The sequence below is a fragment of the Poeciliopsis prolifica genome, unplaced genomic scaffold (assembly GCF_027474105.1).
Source record: "Poeciliopsis prolifica strain line A6 unplaced genomic scaffold, Auburn_PproV2 SCAFFOLD160, whole genome shotgun sequence".
Classification (NCBI taxonomy): domain Eukaryota; kingdom Metazoa; phylum Chordata; class Actinopteri; order Cyprinodontiformes; family Poeciliidae; genus Poeciliopsis; species Poeciliopsis prolifica.
The window spans coordinates 57,871-75,979 of record NW_026562535.1 but is presented as its reverse complement, the minus strand read 5'-3'; the positions used below and the strand labels follow the sequence as shown (position 1 = coordinate 75,979).

Below are 18,109 nucleotides of genomic sequence, written 5' to 3'. Positions count from 1 at the left end.
CTAAATGGCGTCATGCTAACAAAACGTGACTCCTGATTGGTCACCATCATTTTCTGGGCTTTGTGAGAACTGAGCGCCACCTACTGTCACAGTAAATGAACTCCAGTGTTTTGTTGTTTTCAGCACTAATCGTTTCCTTTATAAACTTGTTATAAAATTTTGTATCATTTATAATGAAAATAAATCATAAGACTTCATAAACTCGTCTGGTTTAATGAAGGTGAAGGACACTAATGACACTAATGAGCTCTGAACTTTGACCTCCTGTGTGTATAGCTCAGCAATATGAAACCATAAATGCTGTTGAAAACTTATAAAATAATAATGAAGACAACAAGAAACTCCTCTGGTCCAGCAAACCAGAACCAGCTGGGGAAGTCAGAGCCGAACCCAGCAGGCCACGCCCCCAAGAAGGTGTCTCACAACAGGCCACGCCCCCAAGAAGGCTTCTCGCAACAGGCCACGCCCCCAAGAAGGCTTCTCGCAACAGGCCACGCCCCCAAGAAGGCTTCTCGCAACAGGCCACGCCCCCAAGAAGGCTTCTCGCAACAGGCCACGCCCCCAATAAGGCTTCTTGCAACAGGCCACGCCCCCAAGAAGGCTTCTCGCAACAGGCCACGCCCCCAAAAAGGCTTCTTGCAACAGGCCACGCCCCCAAGAAGGCTTCTCGCAACAGGCCCCCTGGGGATATTTGGCTGTTTAAATCATGGGTGTCAAACTTCAGTCCTCAAGGTGTCCTGCAGTTTTTCGATGTGCCACAGGTACAAAACACAAGAATGAAATGGCTTAATTACCTCCTCCTTGTTCTCCAGAGTCTTGCTAATGACCTATTATTCTATTCAGGTGCAGCAGAGGCACATCTAAAAGTTGCAGGACGTTGGATGTTGACACCCCTGGTTCAGACATTTTGCTGTGACTGGTTGAGTTCAGAGTAAAATTCGATGTAATCACATGTTCAGAGAAACAGAGTATTTCGATACTCTAGAAAGCTGTTTTTTTCTCAGTGAACAACTGCATTTCCAAGAAGGCAGATTTTTATTGTGATGGTCTGTCAAAATACAGATTAAAATGTAACATCTTTAATTAGCTGAATTATAGCAGGAGGAATTGCTGTTAAATTGGATGTTGAAACATTGTCAGCTTCATGAGAAACTGTCACTTTTTGTCTGAAAGTCACAGTGTCTCAAAACAAAATAAGAACCAAATAGAGTTCTATTCCACTTCCACAAAAAAAAATCTAAATTATATATGAAGTTTGTCCTTGTAGCAACTTTCTGACAAGAACATAAAAATTCAGATATTTGTGACTGAAAGACTTAATTGCAACATCATGAATATTTTTAGAAAGATTTTCAGAAGTTGATATTGCATGAGAAATCTATTCCATCTTTATGTTTTAATATTATAAAATTTCGTCTAACGGAATGACACGTTAAATTATAATATTAACGATTTAATACTCTGGCTACATTTTTATCCACAAAAACTACTTTTTAAAGATTCCTCCATTTTTAAAGTGAAATAATTTGAGTTCCACCATAAAATCCCAATCTTTCTAAGATGTTGAAAGTTTAATTTAAGATTTGAAATTCCTCTTGCATTTGCAAGAATTTACTTTCCTCGGTTTGTGATTTATCTCTTATTTCTTCTTCTTTCTGCTCAAACCTTTTCAATAATGTGTGCCTTACTGAACTATTAGAATTTTCTAGAAAGAAAACAAAAACATTGCCATAATTTTGCCATTTAACTGAAAATGTCACATGCAGCGATGAATTCTGGGATGCAGCAGCAGTCCGGGTTGTCGCACTTCCTGGATGATGTTGCAGGTGTCGACAGCGCTGTTCTGAATGGTCTATTTTACTGCAGTGAACTAAAAGCTGCTGGATTCCTATTGACTAAATTTATCTGCAAATAAACCAATAAACCAACAGCCTCTTCAATCTGTCCAAACTATTAAAATTGTAAACTTCCAAATAAGGTCGGGAGCGTCGCCGGTTTGGGGTGAGGCTTGTAGCCAATTCGCTCGTTGATAAGCTCCGCCCTGGAAGCAGCTGTGGAGGACGCAGAGGCTCCGCCCCCAATCACATCAACACCAATGACAGAAGCCCCGCTCACTCCAGCTCCTGGCCCCGCTTCCTCTCTCTGTTGTTTCCTGGCCTGAAGAGAGAACTGACATGATGATCGGGTCGGAACCAGACGGGTCGGAACAGATAAGGGGTTGACTGAACCTCCAGCTCCTTTTTAACGCTCTCGAATTCCTCGGTGTCGTCGATCTTCAGCTCCAATCGAGTCGGTTTCCTACGCAGCATCTTCGCTCCAGCCGGCTCCTGAACACAACAGAACAGTTTGATCAATAAACGATCAATACGTTTGTCCTGAATGAACCCTGATGACCCAATAGTGTCATGTGAAAAACCTGGAAGGCCAGGTTAGATTTCTGCAGATCATCCACTAGATAGCCCTAACAAGTTGCTGCTCATCGATTGGTCAGGATCAAGAGCTGTTCCAGATAAACTGGTCACAGCTGAGGCAGGCGCTCTGTGGGCGTGGTCTCATCTTAATAAACCAGGAACTAATTAATGCAGCTGCATTTTCACCACAACAATCAAGGCTTGCTGCGTTTTAAATGAGAACAGAAATACTGAAGCGACTGGCGCCCCCTTCTGGTCACAGATCTGCTGCTGTTCTAGTGAGATCATGAGGATCCGGACCGACGGAACCGGGATGTTAACACACTCCACAAGTGATCAACCGATTGAAGCTACAGCTTTTCAGATCGGAACCGGAATCTGAGTTATAAACCGGTCCTGTTTCGGTTTAAACTACAAACATCGGATCCGCCCGTAATTTAATCTTCAAACAGAACCGGACGGGATCTACAGATAGCCTGCAGTCCAATCGGAACCAACAACCTTCAGCACCACAGCAACTAATTTGTTTGCGGTTTTCTGATCAGGCACAGCTGTGGACACCTTCGCTCCGATCTCCTCCAGAGTCCAGCTCGATGAAAGCCTCTACCGCTGGTTTAACTGGTTAAATTGGTTTCCAGGTGACCTCAGAGGGTCCAGGAGTTTACCTGCAGACCGGGGCCTCCGTGCGCCGCCGTCACCTGGTCACTATCTGACAGACAAGCTGCTTTCGCGGCGATATAACGCGGCGTTCAGCAGATACACACCGGAAGAAGTAGTTCTGACCCGGAAGCTGATTCTACATCCGGGTCAAGATTTAAGAGACTCTTCAGCTTCGTTCTTCTGTAGCGGTGAGTTCAACTCCTAAATAGACTAAACAATCACTAAAATCAGCTTCTGTCGGAAGAATAACGGAAAACCGTCTTCTGGATGCGCATGCGCCCTGCGGCGCAGCTAACCGCCTTGAAACTAAATTTCCCTAAACTGAGAAGAATCAAGTTTCACGTTAGTAGCACCTGGTGGTTTTTTTATGTATATGTACCAAATAACTTTCGAAAACACAGATGATAAATTCGTAACTGGTTCTACTGGCTCTGATTTTCCTCGTCCCGGATTGAAACTCGGATTGTTTTATTCAGAAAGAGGCCCATAAACTTGGTACCTTAATCTCGCGAGTGTGGCGCACAGTGAAACTGCTCGCGGGTAAAAAGAAGCAGATGTCTCGCGAGAGGCGGTTTAAAAGGACTTAAACTTGAACCTTGGCCCCTGTTGTGCTCCCTTTACTTGTTGTTCTTTAATATGACAGCCACCACGAGCATTCGGTAAGGAATGATAAAAACGTTTCAGGTTTTGAGTTCCTTTAATAGAGATGAGAGTGGTCTAGAAAATACAAAGGACAAACAAATAGGAGCTATTATTTTCGCTCATTACAAACGGCTATTACCAACTTGTCCAGTAGATGGCAGCAAATGATAACAAACTACAAATCACATTATCATAACCGTAACTCTTTAAACTACTATAATGTATATGTTTAAGGTGTACAGATAAACAAATCTTGATTAAATAATGATTCAACTTACTTTTATTTATTACGCACTCCCAATCTCTGAAACAACAGCTCTGAACGGCTTCCAATCATTACTTTCCAACGAAAAACTGAACATGTGCTCTGTCCACAACTAATTGTAGCTTGAGATAACAACAATGAACCAATCAGAGCGAAGCCCACCTAGATGGCTCCCTAAGCTCTTAAAGTGACATACACACCGCCAAATAAGTCCATTTTCAACAGCCCCAAAGCCCTGCTTTCAGAAGACTGGTTCCGAGTTACAGGTCAGAACTGCAGATCCAGCCTCTGGTTCCGACCAGGGATCGTCTGGTACTGTTTCAGACCTTTTCTTTGCTTCTGTTTATTAATGTGGCCTTGGGTGAAGAGAACCTGAGATCCTCTTTACAGTCACAGATTAACAGAGGCGCTGCTTGAAAATTACATGCATTTAATGTGATTGATAAATAGTCACAGTTTATTTTATAGTACAAGAATGACCTCACTTGAAGTCTATGCTGCCCCTGGGAACCTTATAGCTGAAAAAATTATTACCCAATTAAATAAAATTAGTCTGCTTGGGGGAGGAATAATAATAATAAAACCACAAATATAACAAAATCCACCCAGGTGTTCCCAAACAAAATCCCTGGTGAATAAAGCAAAGAAAAGAAAAACTCTCCTTCTAGTTTTTTATTTTATTTATCAAGCTCAATAAAACGGGGACAGACAGGTCCTTTAAAACCAGCCACAGGGCTGGACAATAGAAACTCCTCTTCTCTAAACAAAACCAGAAAAAGGAAATGCTTTTCATCAAGCATAACTAAACAAAAACATTTCTGAGCTAAAACTGAAACAGTAGCAGGCCAACTTACACAAAAGACATCAGGTTAGACGAGCACCTTAAGTATCCAAAGAATAATAAGAAATGATCTTCTCTAAAGTGAAGCCGGTCAGCGCCGCTCCAAACGTCTCTCCCTCTAGAAATATGTTACCTACAACAATCCAGAAATAATTCTAACCCAACAAGAAGTTAAACTAACAACAGGTCGATCGCTGAGATCTGATGATTCGTTAAGAGGTTTGATGTGAATGGCTGTGCTCTGTGGCAGCGTCTTCCATATATGGGCAAGAGGAAGAGTGCGCTGCACCATGCTTCTGGGACAAGATGCCCGACTGCATTACTAACCCTAACCCTACATACTGAGAGAAAAACATTAAAATGGATAAAGCTCCAGCATTGTTCATGTTTTTGTTTATGACATCTGCATGTTTTAGTGTTGAGTGATAGTTACGTAGTTTCTTCATAGATGTCGTTATGAACGTGAAGTTGAGTTTTACTCCATTTTTGGTTCTGCTCTGAGACAGAGTTCTCTTGCAGATCGAACTGTTTGTGCTTTTCTCCATGGAGATTTCTTCCTACCAGACACAACCTTTACTTTAATTGAAGCAATAGAATCAATGATATATGAAACTTTAGACTGAAAATCATCTACCAACTTATCTACATCATTACAGCTTAAGGTGAGGAGGAAGAGTAGATTTGATTAATTGTTTCTGCTGTTTTCTGTGAAAGAACGTTTTGTGACAGTAGCTGTTTGTCCAAGTGGGTCAAAGAATAAAGAACCTTCATAGATAACAGCAAAGTGATCCGACAGGCGACATCAGTTACAGAGACATTGGAAATATTCACACCCTCACTGATAACCAGGTCCAGTGTGTGTCCTTGAGTGTGTGTTGCTTGTTTAACATGTTGTGTTAAACCAACATTTTCTAAAATATCAGAGAGCTTTTTTGCTCCTCTGTTTTTGGGTTTGTCCACATGAATGTTGAAATCACCAACAATTATTAAACAATCATAATCAGTGCATATGAGAGAAAGAAGATCATTCAAGTCAGTAAAGAAATTTTCCACATATGTTGGAGTTTTGTATAAAGTTAGTGTCAAAGTTCGTTTGAAGCCTTTAACCTGAATTCCAAGATACTCAAAAGATGTGAAATGACCCAAAGAAATTTTACTACAATTTATGGTTTTCTTTAATATAGAAGCCACGCCTCCTCCTTTTTTATGTTTTCTATTCTCACTTAACAAATTGTAGTTAGGAGGCATTGATTCAATTAGTAGAGTTTGGTCATTATTGTCATTCAACCATGTTTCTGTCAGAAACATAACATCCAGCGTTTGAGTTGTTAATGTGAATAATTGTGTGTGAAACTGGGAAGCCCTGCCTGATTCTTGACAGAGAAACTGAGCTACTTAAGAACTGACTGGCATTCATTAATCATGGTAATGATCTACAGTTATAATCAGAGTGACAGGTCTCCAATTGTCTTGTGATAAAGGATCTTTGTTTCGTGGATCAGACCTTGTTTCATGGTGGAAACATTATTGTCTGAAATTCATCCAGCAGGGCCTCAAGTAATAGTTTTCATAAATCTTCTCAACAGAAAGTAGAAATTCAGCGTCTCATCCAGGAGTTTTACTGTTTGTTGTGTTGTTGCTTCGTCTCTTCGAGTCTCAAATCCAAAAGGTTTTTAAAATCAAGATTCATTTTTTCAACAGACTCCTGAATTCCATCAAACAGACACTGGCATTGGATTCTGAATACCTGGAACTATAAAGATCACTAGAACAATTTCTAATTGCTGTGTGGATTAAATCCAGGCCTTCACTTAATAATCAGTTTCTGTTATTATCCAGGAGATTACTATTAAACTTCCAAGCTAAGTTTGAAGGTTTACATTCATTCAGAGAGAGAAACAAGGTAACAGAGCAATGATCTGTTAGAGGAGCCGCTGAGATTTCACAGTTTGAAATATTATTTACCAGATTATGAGGGATTAACCAGTAATCTGGCCTAGAGCATTGGCCGTTTCCGGAAGGATTGAACCAGGAATATTGAAGATATCATTATAAATGTGGTGCTGCCCCTAGAGGGGAGACGATCAAGCGATCCATCTGGAGTTGCATTAAAATCTCCTCCTAAGATAACCTGATCAGTGCAATATTTTATTTTCCATTGTTTTATCATTAGGTCAGAAAAATATATTATTATCGCTTTATTATTATGTCCATATACACACACCAAAATGATCTTGTTTCCACCAATCTCCACTATTAGTTACCCAGTGGCCTTGTGTATCACTGATATGATCCAACAAAGAACCTTTATAAATCATAACCCAGAACTAAAACCCTAAGCCTAACCCTACCCTAACAATATTTTTTAAACCTCTTGTATTAAGTGAAAGTAAAGATAACATGAAATAAACACAGGAACTGCCAGGAACGCTGAGCAGGAATGAGATGAGAGCCAGTAACAGCTGTAAGGAATAGCGCATTAGCCCTTTAAACAGATACCAACCAGTGGGGGGAAGCAACATGGCGGTGGGTTAGGGTGCAGGTCGTCAGGGTGAAACCTTCCTCCAGGTTTCATCCTGTCCTTCAAGCTGATCTGCTTTTCCTTACAAACTTCAGCATCTGTTTCCTCCAGGCCTCATCCTGCAGTTCGCATCCCGAACCGAACATGAAGCTCTGGGTCGGTTGTTGGAGCGACGGCGGCTCCGATCTGTCAACAGGGTGGACCGTATCCATGGAGACAGGACTAGTGAGGATCCCAGGATGATCCCAGTGAGGATCTTGGGATGATCCCAGTGAGGATCCCAGGATGATCCCAGTGAGGATCCCAGGATGATCCCAGTGAGGATCCCAGGATGATCCCAGTGAGGATCCCAGGATGATCCTAGTGAGGATCCCAGGATGATCCCAGTGAGGATCCCAGGATGATCCCAGTGAGGATCCCAGGATGATCCCAGTGAGGATCTTGGGATGATCCCAGTGAGGATCCCAGGATGATCCCAGTGAGGATCCCAGTGATGGATTCCCTTAGGTTCTCATCGACCATCTGGTCTCCCTCGGGTTCCAGCGTCTCTTGTAACGAGCCTGGTTCCCAGGAGATCTTCATCACCGAGTTTTTCTTGTTTCAGAAGGTTAATCGTAGCTGGAAGCTCTGGTATGGATTTATTATTTGCTTCAATGGCAACAGTTTTAGCTTTGATATGATTTTTAATGCTTTTTAAAATGTCAGTCTGATTGTCCATCTTTGTGAGTTCTCCTGTTGCAGGAAGACTAGCATTAGCTGTGTCCTCCTTACATTCAGGCCACTGTAGCTTCATTTTCTTCTCTCTTTTGTTCTTAATTATTGTGTGATCCCAGTTCACCTTCTGTTCTTCACCAGAAGGATCAATGTCTTCAATAACATCTAGAAGAGTCGACCGGTTATAGTCGTGGTCTGTCGTGCTCGCCTCTGTAGATAAACTCCCAGACGGCAAAAAATTCAAAATGAAGGATGAAATATTTTGTAAAGAATGCTAAACTATGGCTGCACAGTCGCCTCAGTTCCGGCCCGGGTCTTGGAACTGAGCCTGCATGTTCCCTGTGCATGCTGGGTTCTCTCCAGGTTCTCTCTGGTTCTCCACTTTCCTCCCACAGTCCAGAAACATGACTGACAGGTTAACTTGTGTCTCTAAATTCTCCCTAGATGTGTGTGTGAGTGTGTGTCTTGTCTGTCTCTGTGTTGCCCTGCGACAGACTGGCGTTCTGTCCAGGTGACTTTGCCTCTCGCCCGTTGAAGCTGGAGAAGCAGCAGCTCCATCAAGGGTGGTAGAATGGGTGCTATAAACTAAGAGAAAAAGAAAAACCCTTTAAAATTTGGCTAAAGCTCATATTGGACTAACTGTTGGTAAAGAATCGCTGAATGCCAGAACCTGTGCTCCGCCATCTTAGGACTTCTTCTATCCCTGCAGATGTAACCTCTTTAATTATAATGGTTTCGCATCAGCTCTGCATTGTGTGAATAAGGGATCAGGAGTCGGGATGAGATAAAATGTGGTTTATCTGTACGAAACAGAATATGGACTAATCAGGAACCAGGTTCATCACAGGCAGTGCAGCACCTTACGAGGATAGTATTTTGTGTTAGCATCAAACTACCAGAACATTTTACTGGACCGTTAAACTCAGTGAACCTACATCATCTCATGAACTGGCAACCAGATGTCTGTGTTCACTATATTTAACACTGCCAATCACCAGCAGGGGGCGCTGTTTCACCCATTGCACATCAACCCAAACTCGGAAGTAATGACAAGTGGAAATCTATACAACATTATCTATGTTACACAGGGTCGGCATGTCGGACGAGGAAGACTCTGCTCCGGCCATGAAGAAGAGCCGTGTGTTCTACGGCAGCCTGGAGGAGAAGGAGCGTCAGCGCATCACCATGGAGATGGCCAGTAGCGCTGCCGCAGGAAGTGATGCGCTGAAGGCGGGCATCAGAGCAGGAAACATCAACATCTCATCAGGTGAGTTCCACAGGCAGGTGGTGCCGCTGCCAGCTGGACATACAGCCTGACCACTGGCCGGCAGCACTCCGCGATGACTCCATTTCCCATGATTCCCTGCAGGAGAGACCATGGAGATGGAGGAGCGTGTAAGCGAGCGCCAGCTGGAGGCGCTGGCCGAGTTTGAGCGGCGGCGGCGAGCGCGACAGATCACCGTCTCCACCGACGATGCCGAGGTGAAGGCCGGCCTGCGGGCGCTGGGAGAGCCAATCACGCTGTTTGGAGAGGGGCCAGCCGACCGCCGAGAGAGGTGGGCGGGGCCTGATGATGGCCAATAAGGAGGCTCCTTATGTCCAGGGTGGGCCGACTGATTGGCTCCTTACTGACTGTTTTTCTGTCCAGGCTGCGCAGCGTTCTGTCTGTTGTGGGTCCAGACGCCCTGAAGAGATCCAGGAAGGACGAAGAGAGAGCCAAGAGGTCACGGGACGAGGTACTGCAGGGTCCCCCAGAAAACCCACTCAGCCTGGCGGGTGGGCGGGGCCTCCGCCATGTTTTTATATTTAAGGTCTTAGACAGGAAAAGTACAAATCTTACTGGGTAATTATGTTCCAGGAAAACATCTCCAGTGAAACAATATTTAAACCCACAGCTAGTCTTAAAAACAACAAATCATAAATACAATTGAAATGAAATATCAATTATTTGCACGTCTGTTTAATCCACATTGTTGTGGACAGGCGTAGTGGGATCACGTGGCGTCGTTAGTGATTATAGATCACTTGTTGCTCACTTGGGTGACTTAGTGAGTGGGTGATGGGGAAGGTCTATTTTTTGGCTGACCGCTTCAATTTAGCACATTTTGTCTTTATTCACTGTTTTTTCTACGGATCCGTTTTTATGCTGTGTGGACACTGTGCCGCTTTGGATATTGGCAAAATAAATCAACTTAAATGCAACTTGGATTGCGTTTTTGATCATCTGGCGCGTCAACAAAGATTCCCCTATTCAGCCGCTCGGCGACTTTGTGTGACAGTCGCTAACCCACATTAACTCAGCGGCTCCTTCCGGCCCCAAGGCTTCAGGGGCCATAAATGATCACATTGAGATGGAAAAGAGCCCACGTCGTTCTTTTTTCACAAATATAAATCATTCTCAACACTTCCTCAACCCTCAGCTCTGACAGCCACTACAAGTTGTTCCTGCGTTTCACACAGAGCTGAGCAACCAGAGCGAACGAGGTTCGCTTTAAGCTCCTACCTTGATATAGAAAGAAAATAACCGCCCTCACTGGGCTGATGTATATATCATACAGGTCAGTCTGTGTGCTGTTCCTGTGGCGCGGCGGCAGCTCGAGGCGCCAGCTGTGTGATTGGTTCAATAACTATAAACTATGAACTGTCTTTGTCCTTTTTCTCACACACTGGAAAAAGGACAAAGACAATTCAAGTTCAGTTCACTCAAACGGGCGGAGAGCGGAGCCAGGAAGACTTCTCCATGTGAGTCTCCAAAACCCAATCTCTATTATAGATATCTTCTATCAATAAAGATACAGAAGATATTTTCATTTTCTATAAAAATAAATCTGCTCCTCCAGTGAAACTTGCAATCCGGCTTTAAAAATAGAGATTTTTTCCCCCCAGTTATTATTTTCCTAAAAACAAACAAGCAAGGTTAGCCTGGTGTGGGGCTAGTAAAGCCTGGCGGGCTGCCAGGCCTATCATTCACTGGGGGAAAACTGGGAACTACTGAGTAGTACTGCGTAGAGCTCTGTACTGCAAGCCGATCGATCGCTTCAATGAATTCTCATCCGATTGAAGCATCTGCTCTGTGAAATGTAAATCTTTGTTTCTCTCCACCAATCACAGTGTCTGCAGACGTGGTACCACGAAGGCCCCGCCTCCCTGAAGGAAGCTCGCCTCTGGTTGGCCAGATATTCTCTGCCACGGTGAGTCATCAGCAGACTGACCAATCAGCTCCTTGGCTGCTCCACAGGGTCCGGACCCTAAGCAGCCTCTTATTGGCTGAGATCCACAACATCTTGCTGTGATTGGTCCATCAGGGCGATGAGGCGTCTGGAAGCTGCACGGGCTTTGAAGGAGGTTTCCGATGCGACGAAGACGATCCGCCAGCAGGAGCTGCACAAGTCACTGAGGGTGAGTCGGTACCGCGAGTTATGGACCGGGCCCAGAATGGAACCGGGGGAATTAGGCCTGATATTCCTGCAACGACTTTTTATTTAAAGATTTTTAAGAAAAAAAATGAAGCAGACATATTGTGTAAGCACCCATCAGATCCATGTCACCCCAGTTCAATCCAGTTGAACCAGTTTGTTTCATTTTGCAGATAAATTGGTTCAGTTCTTCTTTCTATAAACCAGACTAAGCCCAGTTCTGGAACCAGTTCAGTCCAATTTTTCTACTGGTATAAGAAACCAGTTCAACTCATGTTTGAACCAGTTTAATACATTTGAAATCCAGTTAAATATTTCTTCACTCAGGTTAGTTTATATCAGTGAGATCTGATTCCTAAACCACTTCTGTCCCAGTACAATCCAGTTAAATCCAGATTAAACCGGCTGAACCAGTTAAATTGTCAGGTTTTTTCACCTGGACATTCTCACACACTGGAAAAAGGACAAAGACAATTCAAGTTCAGTTCACTCAAACGAACGGAGAGCGGAGCCAGGAAGACTTCTCCATGTGAGTCTCCACAACCCAAAACTGGAGATTCTTTTCCTGCTCTGCCTTTTATTGAAAGTCCAGAACCCTGGTTACATGGATTAGCACCTGCTAATTAAAACAGAAACCCGGCTGCTAACTCAGAGTCACAAGTCCAATCTGATGCACTCAAGTTTTTCTGTCTTTGGGTGTCTGAGGTCTGAAGTGCAGGTCCTGTATCTCTGGGTCACAAACTGTTCAGACAGGGAACCCTAACCCTAACCCACCAACCTGATCTCAGTTGAACTTTCCTCTTCCTCCTCTTCCTTGTCAGAATCTGAACAACTTCTGCAGTCAGATTGGAGACGATCGGCCAATCAGTTTCTGCCACTTCAGTCCGGACTCCAAGATGCTCGTCACGGCGTCCTGGTAAGAGCTCCGCCCCCGACTGCTGTTGTTGTTCTGAGGCTAATGCTAGCGTGTTATCCCCTCCAGGAGTGGCCTGTGCAAGCTGTGGTCGGTCCCGGACTGCGCCCTGATCCGGACCCTGAGAGGTGGGCGGAGCTTCCTGCTTCTGTTTATGTCTGAGTCCAGTTAAATGCTGACTGTATGCCCTTTCCCTGCCTCGCTGCGATTGGCTGCAGGACACAACACCAACGTGGGCGCCGTGGCGTTCCGCCCGCAAGCCGGCGTCTCTCTGGACCAGTCAGACGTCAGCCTGGCGTCCTGCGCCGCCGACGGGACGGTGAAGCTGTGGAACCTGGAGAGGTGGGCGGAGTCGGGAAGAGGGCTGGTTGCTATGGAAACAACCAATGACGATGTGTTTCTGTGGTCGCCATAGTGACGAGCCAGTGGGGACATTGAGGGTCACAGTGATCGGGTTTCCAGAGTTTCCTGGCATCCGTCTGGAAGATTCCTGGGAACCACCTGGTAAGAGAACCGGGACCAGAACCGGACCAGAGCACTGTGTACTAACATGTAGTACTGCGTAGTACTTTGCAGTACTGCCTAGTAACTTGTAGTACTCTAGTAACCTATAGTAAGCAGTAGCACTGCCTAGTATTCTGTAGTAACCTGTAGTACTCTGTAGCACTCTGTAGTGACCTGTAGTACTCTGTAGTAAACTGTAGTACTCTGTAGTAACCTCTGTAGTAAATCCATCACAAAAATAAATTAAAATAATAAATATCCCACCACTGTGTGTCTGTGTAGTACTCTGTAGTAACCTGTAGTAACTGTAGTACTCTGTAGTGACCTGTAGTACTCTGTAGTACTCTGTAGTGACCTGTAGTACTCTGTAGTACTCTGTAGTACTCTGTAGTAACCTGTAGTACTCTGTAGTAACCTGTAGTACTCTAGTAACCTGTAGTACTCTGTAGTACTCTGTAGTAAACTGTAGTACTCTGTAGTAACCTGTAGTACTCTGTAGTAACCTGTAGTACTCTGTAGTAACCTGTAGTACTCTGTAGTACTCTGTAGTAACCTGTAGTACTCTGTAGTACTCTGTAGTAACCTGTAGTACTCTGTAGTAACCTGTAGTACTCTGTAGTGACCTGTAGTACTCTGTAGTAACCTGTAGTACTCTGTAGTAACCTGTAGTACTCTGTAGTACTCTGTAGTAAACTGTAGTACTCTGTAGTAACCTGTAGTACTCTGTAGTAACCTGTAGTACTCTGTAGTAACCTGTAGTACTCTGTAGTACACTGTAGTAACCTGTAGTACTCTGTAGTAACCTGTAGTAAACTGTAGTACTCTGTAGTAACCTGTAGTACTCTGTAGTAACCTGTAGTACTCTGTAGTAACCTGTAGTACTCTGTAGTAACCTGTAGTACTCTGTAGTAACCTGTAGTACTCTGTAGTACTCTGTAGTAACCTGTAGTACTCTGTAGTAACCTGTAGTAAACTGTAGTACTCTGTAGTAACCTGTAGTACTCTGTAGTAACCTGTAGTACTCTGTAGTAACCTGTAGTACTCTGTAGTAACCTGTAGTACTCTGTGGCACTCTGTAGTAACCTGTAGTACTCTGTCGTAACCTGTAGTACTCTGTCGTGACCTGTAGTACTCTGTAGTACTCTGTAGTAACCTGTAGTAACCTGTAGTACTCTGTAGTGACCTGTAGTACTCTGTAGTACTCTGTAGTGACCTGTAGTACTCTGTAGTACTCTGTAGTAACCTGTAGTACTCTGTAGTAACCTGTAGTACTCTGTAGTAACCTGTAGTACTCTGTAGTAAACTGTAGTACTCTGTAGTAACCTGTAGTACTCTGTAGTACTCTGTAGTAACCTGTAGTACTCTGTAGTAACCTGTAGTACTCTGTAGTGACCTGTAGTACTCTGTAGTAACCTGTAGTACTCTGTAGTAACCTGTAGTACTCTGTAGTACTCTGTAGTAAACTGTAGTACTCTGTAGTAACCTGTAGTACTCTGTCGTGACCTGTAGTACTCTGTAGTACTCTGTAGTAACCTGTAGTAACCTGTAGTACTCTGTAGTGACCTGTAGTACTCTGTAGTACTCTGTAGTGACCTGTAGTACTCTGTAGTACTCTGTAGTAACCTGTAGTACTCTGTAGTACTCTGTAGTAACCTGTAGTAACCTGTAGTACTCTGTAGTGACCTGTAGTACTCTGTAGTACTCTGTAGTGACCTGTAGTACTCTGTAGTACTCTGTAGTAACCTGTAGTACTCTGTAGTACTCTGTAGTAACCTGTAGTAACCTGTAGTACTCTGTAGTGACCTGTAGTACTCTGTAGTACTCTGTAGTGACCTGTAGTACTCTGTAGTACTCTGTAGTAACCTGTAGTACTCTGTAGTAACCTGTAGTACTCTGTAGTAACCTGTAGTACTCTGTAGTAAACTGTAGTACTCTGTAGTAACCTGTAGTACTCTGTAGTACTCTGTAGTAACCTGTAGTACTCTGTAGTAACCTGTAGTACTCTGTAGTGACCTGTAGTACTCTGTAGTAACCTGTAGTACTCTGTAGTAACCTGTAGTACTCTGTAGTACTCTGTAGTAAACTGTAGTACTCTGTAGTAACCTGTAGTACTCTGTAGTAACCTGTAGTACTCTGTAGTAACCTGTAGTACTCTGTAGTACTCTGTAGTAACCTGTAGTACTCTGTATGACTTGTAGTACTCTGTAGTAACCTGTAGTACTCTGTAGTAACCTGTAGTTACTACAGAGTACTACAGAGTACTCTGTAGTAACCTGTAGTACTCTGTAGTGACTTGTAGTACTCTGTAGTAACTTGTAGTACTCTGTAGTAACCTGTAGTACTCTGTAGTGACTTGTAGTACTCTGTAGTACTCTGTAGTAGCTTGTAGTACTCTGTAGTACTCTGTAGTGACTTGTAGTACTGTAGTACTTAGTAACTTGTAGTACTCTGTAGTGTAACCTGTAGTACTCTGTAGTAACTTGTAGTACTCTGTAGTAACTTGTAGTACTCTGTAGTAACTTGTAGTACTCTGTAGTAACCTGTAGTACTCTGTAGTAACTTGTAGTACTCTGTAGTAACCGTAGTACTCTGTAGTAACTTGTAGTACTCTGTAGTAACTGTAGTACTCTAGTAGTTAGTACTCTGTAGTAACTGTAGTACTCTGTAGTAACCTTGTAGTACTGTAGTCTGTAGTACTTTGTAGTACTGTAGTACTCTGTAGTAACCTGTAGTACTCGTAGTAACTCTGTAGTAACCTGTAGTACTCTGTGGTACTCTCAGCTACGACCGCTCCTGGCGTCTCTGGGATCTGGAGCTGCAGGAGGAAATCCCACAGGAAGGTCACAGCAAAGGAGTTCATGACATCAGATTCCTGACGGCTCCTTGCCGCTACAGGGTGTGTAATACTCTGTAGTACTGCATAGTACTGTGTAATACTGTGTAGTACGTTGTAATACTGTGACGTTCTCGGTCTAATTATTTCTGATCTCATGCCATTTTCAGTGGATCGTTTATGAAGTATCTTTATGATCGTCAATATGTCTGATTGTTTGATCAGCTTCTCTGTCATCCATTAATTCTGCCTGTTCTCGTCCAATCAGAGGGCTCGATGCCTTCGGCAGGGTGTGGGACCTGAGGACGGGGCGCTGCGTGGTTTTTCTGGAGGGGCACCTGAAGGAGATCTACAGCGTTCACTTCAGTCCTAACGGGTCAGCCAATGACACGACAGTTAGCAGAAAACCAGCCAATCAGAGGAGCCGTCAGTCAATCATCTTTTTCTGGTTGTTCCTGCAGCCATCACCTGGCCACAGGAAGTGGTGACAACACCTGTAAGGTGTGGGAGCTGCGCAACAGGAAGTGCCTGTACACAGTCCCCGCCCACCAGAACCTGCTGTCCGCTGTCCGATTCCAACGTAAAAAAACCAAAGCATTTTTCTTCAGTGTGAGCTCACTTCCTGTATCTCTGACATTACTTCCTGTGTTTTTGACCTCACGTCCTCTGCAGCCACTGACATTTCCTGTTGACCGGAGCTTACGACAACACAGCGAAGATTTGGAGCCACCGGGCTGGATGCCGCTGAAGACGTTAGCTGGACACGAGGGGAAGGTAGGACCGCCCCGGGCTTTGATTGGGCCATCTGAGCTCTGCGTCCTGATTGGTTGTATGTTTCCAGGTGATGGGCGTGGATGTGTCACCTGACGGCAAGCTGATCGCCACCTGCTCCTATGACCGAACCTTCAAACTCTGGCTGTCAGAGTGATGTCATCAGTGACACTTTTTGTTTTTTCTAATAAAGATTTTGAAACATGATCAATCAGTTCTGTTATCTATTATTGATCCCAGTGCAAAATGATCCCAGTAGAGGTTCAATATCTCATGTTTTCATAGCTTGTCATGCGGCTCTACACTCTCTGATGGTTTCATCAGCAGATTCTTTCTCCTCCCATGTTGCTGGAATCCTGATGAATAATGTGGAACATCCTTCTGAAGTAGATTTACTTTGACTGAGCTAAAGTGATCAAGCAGCTCTCTGAAAGTAATTATAGTGATTCAAAGACACACAAAACCATCCATACATTTAATAGCACAACAAAAAATGTGTCTTTATGACTAACCCATCCTGGAAACAAACTGCAAGAGAAGCAAGGAAAACTAAAGGGTTTCTGCTCTGAGGAGAATCTGGATGAAATAAATAAGCAAGTCCAGAACAGTCTTGATAAAGTGAAACAGAATTATGAGTTTCTTCAACGTAATTTTTAAATACTCCAGATATTGTGCAGAAACTAGATGCCTGTACTATATTAACAAATGAGATTTATGATCTTGTGTGTAAGCGTTTAGAAAGGGGTATTGTTGAAGAAAACTTTAATCAAGAAGTTGAAAAGGAAAGAGTGAGAGAAGTCTTAAATAGAGATGAATATCAATCTGTTTTTGGAGAAGCGTCTATTGAAAGTTCTCCCTGCAGTTCATCAATTACTAGCTCCAAGGTTTCTCAGGGGCGTGTAATGGCAGAAGCTGATCTTGCAGCCAAAAGGGTTCAAGTTAGATCAATATTGGAGATTGAAGCTCAGCATTCTAAAGTCAGTAAACTTGAATGACTGGAAATGTCATGAGTCCCAGATTATGGCAGAAATGAAGCAGAAGGAAGCTGAAGTGCTACAGCAGCTTGATGAAGAGAAGAGCAAGTTAAAGGTAATGCAAACAGACATGGAAGTTAAGATGGCTGCTGCTCGGGTTGATGTTTACAGCAGACTTGAAGATGGTGTTGAAAAGGGAAATCTTGATTTTAAGTCTGAGGTTAAATCAGAGCAAACACTGAAACACCCAAGTCATAAAGCTGCAAAGGGTTGCATCAATTCTACCACCTCATGTTGTGCTGAGATTCCTGCAGTGAACTTGGCTGAAGCCTTAACGAGCTCATTGAGTTTAAGTCGCCTTCCTGTTCCAGAACCTGCTATATTCTCTGGTGACCCTTTGAAATTTGTGATACTTTAAGATATCATTCACACTTTAATTGATTCAAAATCCCTCTCTGCTGGGGAAAAAATGTTGTATCTGAAAAGTTATCTTTCAGGAGAAGCCCGAAAGGCTGTAGAAGGTTTCTTTACAGAAGCTCTGAGGACGCATATGAAGGTGCTTGGTCAGTTTTACAAGATAGGTATGGAAACCCATTTGTCATCCAGAAAGCATTTAGGGATAAACTTATGTCATGGCCAAAGAT

At 43.5% G+C, this 18,109-nt stretch overlaps 2 protein-coding genes across 2 annotated transcripts; one reads left to right on the top strand and one right to left on the bottom strand.

Moving 5' to 3' along the window:
- Positions 1 to 632: 632 nt before the first annotated feature.
- cdc26 (cell division cycle 26 homolog) lies at positions 633 to 3,190 on the bottom strand. Its single transcript, XM_055025790.1, has 3 exons — positions 3,077 to 3,190; positions 2,229 to 2,327; positions 633 to 2,157 (listed from the first exon to the last, which is right to left on the bottom strand). The coding sequence occupies exons 2-3, from the start codon at positions 2,307 to 2,309 to the stop codon at positions 1,954 to 1,956; spliced, it is 285 nt and encodes a 94-aa protein (XP_054881765.1). The 5' UTR covers positions 2,310 to 2,327; positions 3,077 to 3,190; the 3' UTR covers positions 633 to 1,953.
- Positions 3,151 to 16,698, top strand: prpf4 (PRP4 pre-mRNA processing factor 4 homolog (yeast)). Its single transcript, XM_055025791.1, is given in 18 exon segments — positions 3,151 to 3,259; positions 9,143 to 9,321; positions 9,424 to 9,610; positions 9,703 to 9,790; positions 11,166 to 11,245; positions 11,360 to 11,453; positions 12,292 to 12,386; positions 12,453 to 12,511; positions 12,602 to 12,725; positions 12,799 to 12,809; positions 12,812 to 12,887; positions 15,669 to 15,764; positions 15,766 to 15,783; positions 15,989 to 16,096; positions 16,182 to 16,304; positions 16,393 to 16,448; positions 16,451 to 16,494; positions 16,562 to 16,698. Coding segments are annotated over 17 exon segments (1,518 nt in total). The 5' UTR covers positions 3,151 to 3,259; positions 9,143 to 9,149; the 3' UTR covers positions 16,649 to 16,698.
- The last annotated feature ends 1,411 nt before the right edge of the window (positions 16,699 to 18,109 follow it).

Bases quoted from the DNA above. Each gene is read 5' to 3' on its own strand.
- cdc26 (XM_055025790.1), bottom strand. From the start codon at position 2,309: ATGCTGCGTAGGAAACCGACTCGATTGGAGCTGAAGATCGACGACACC. The intron at 2,158-2,228 runs GTTCAGTCAACC...TTCTCTCTTCAG, and splicing joins GCGTTAAAAAGGAGCTGGAG to GCCAGGAAACAACAGAGAGA.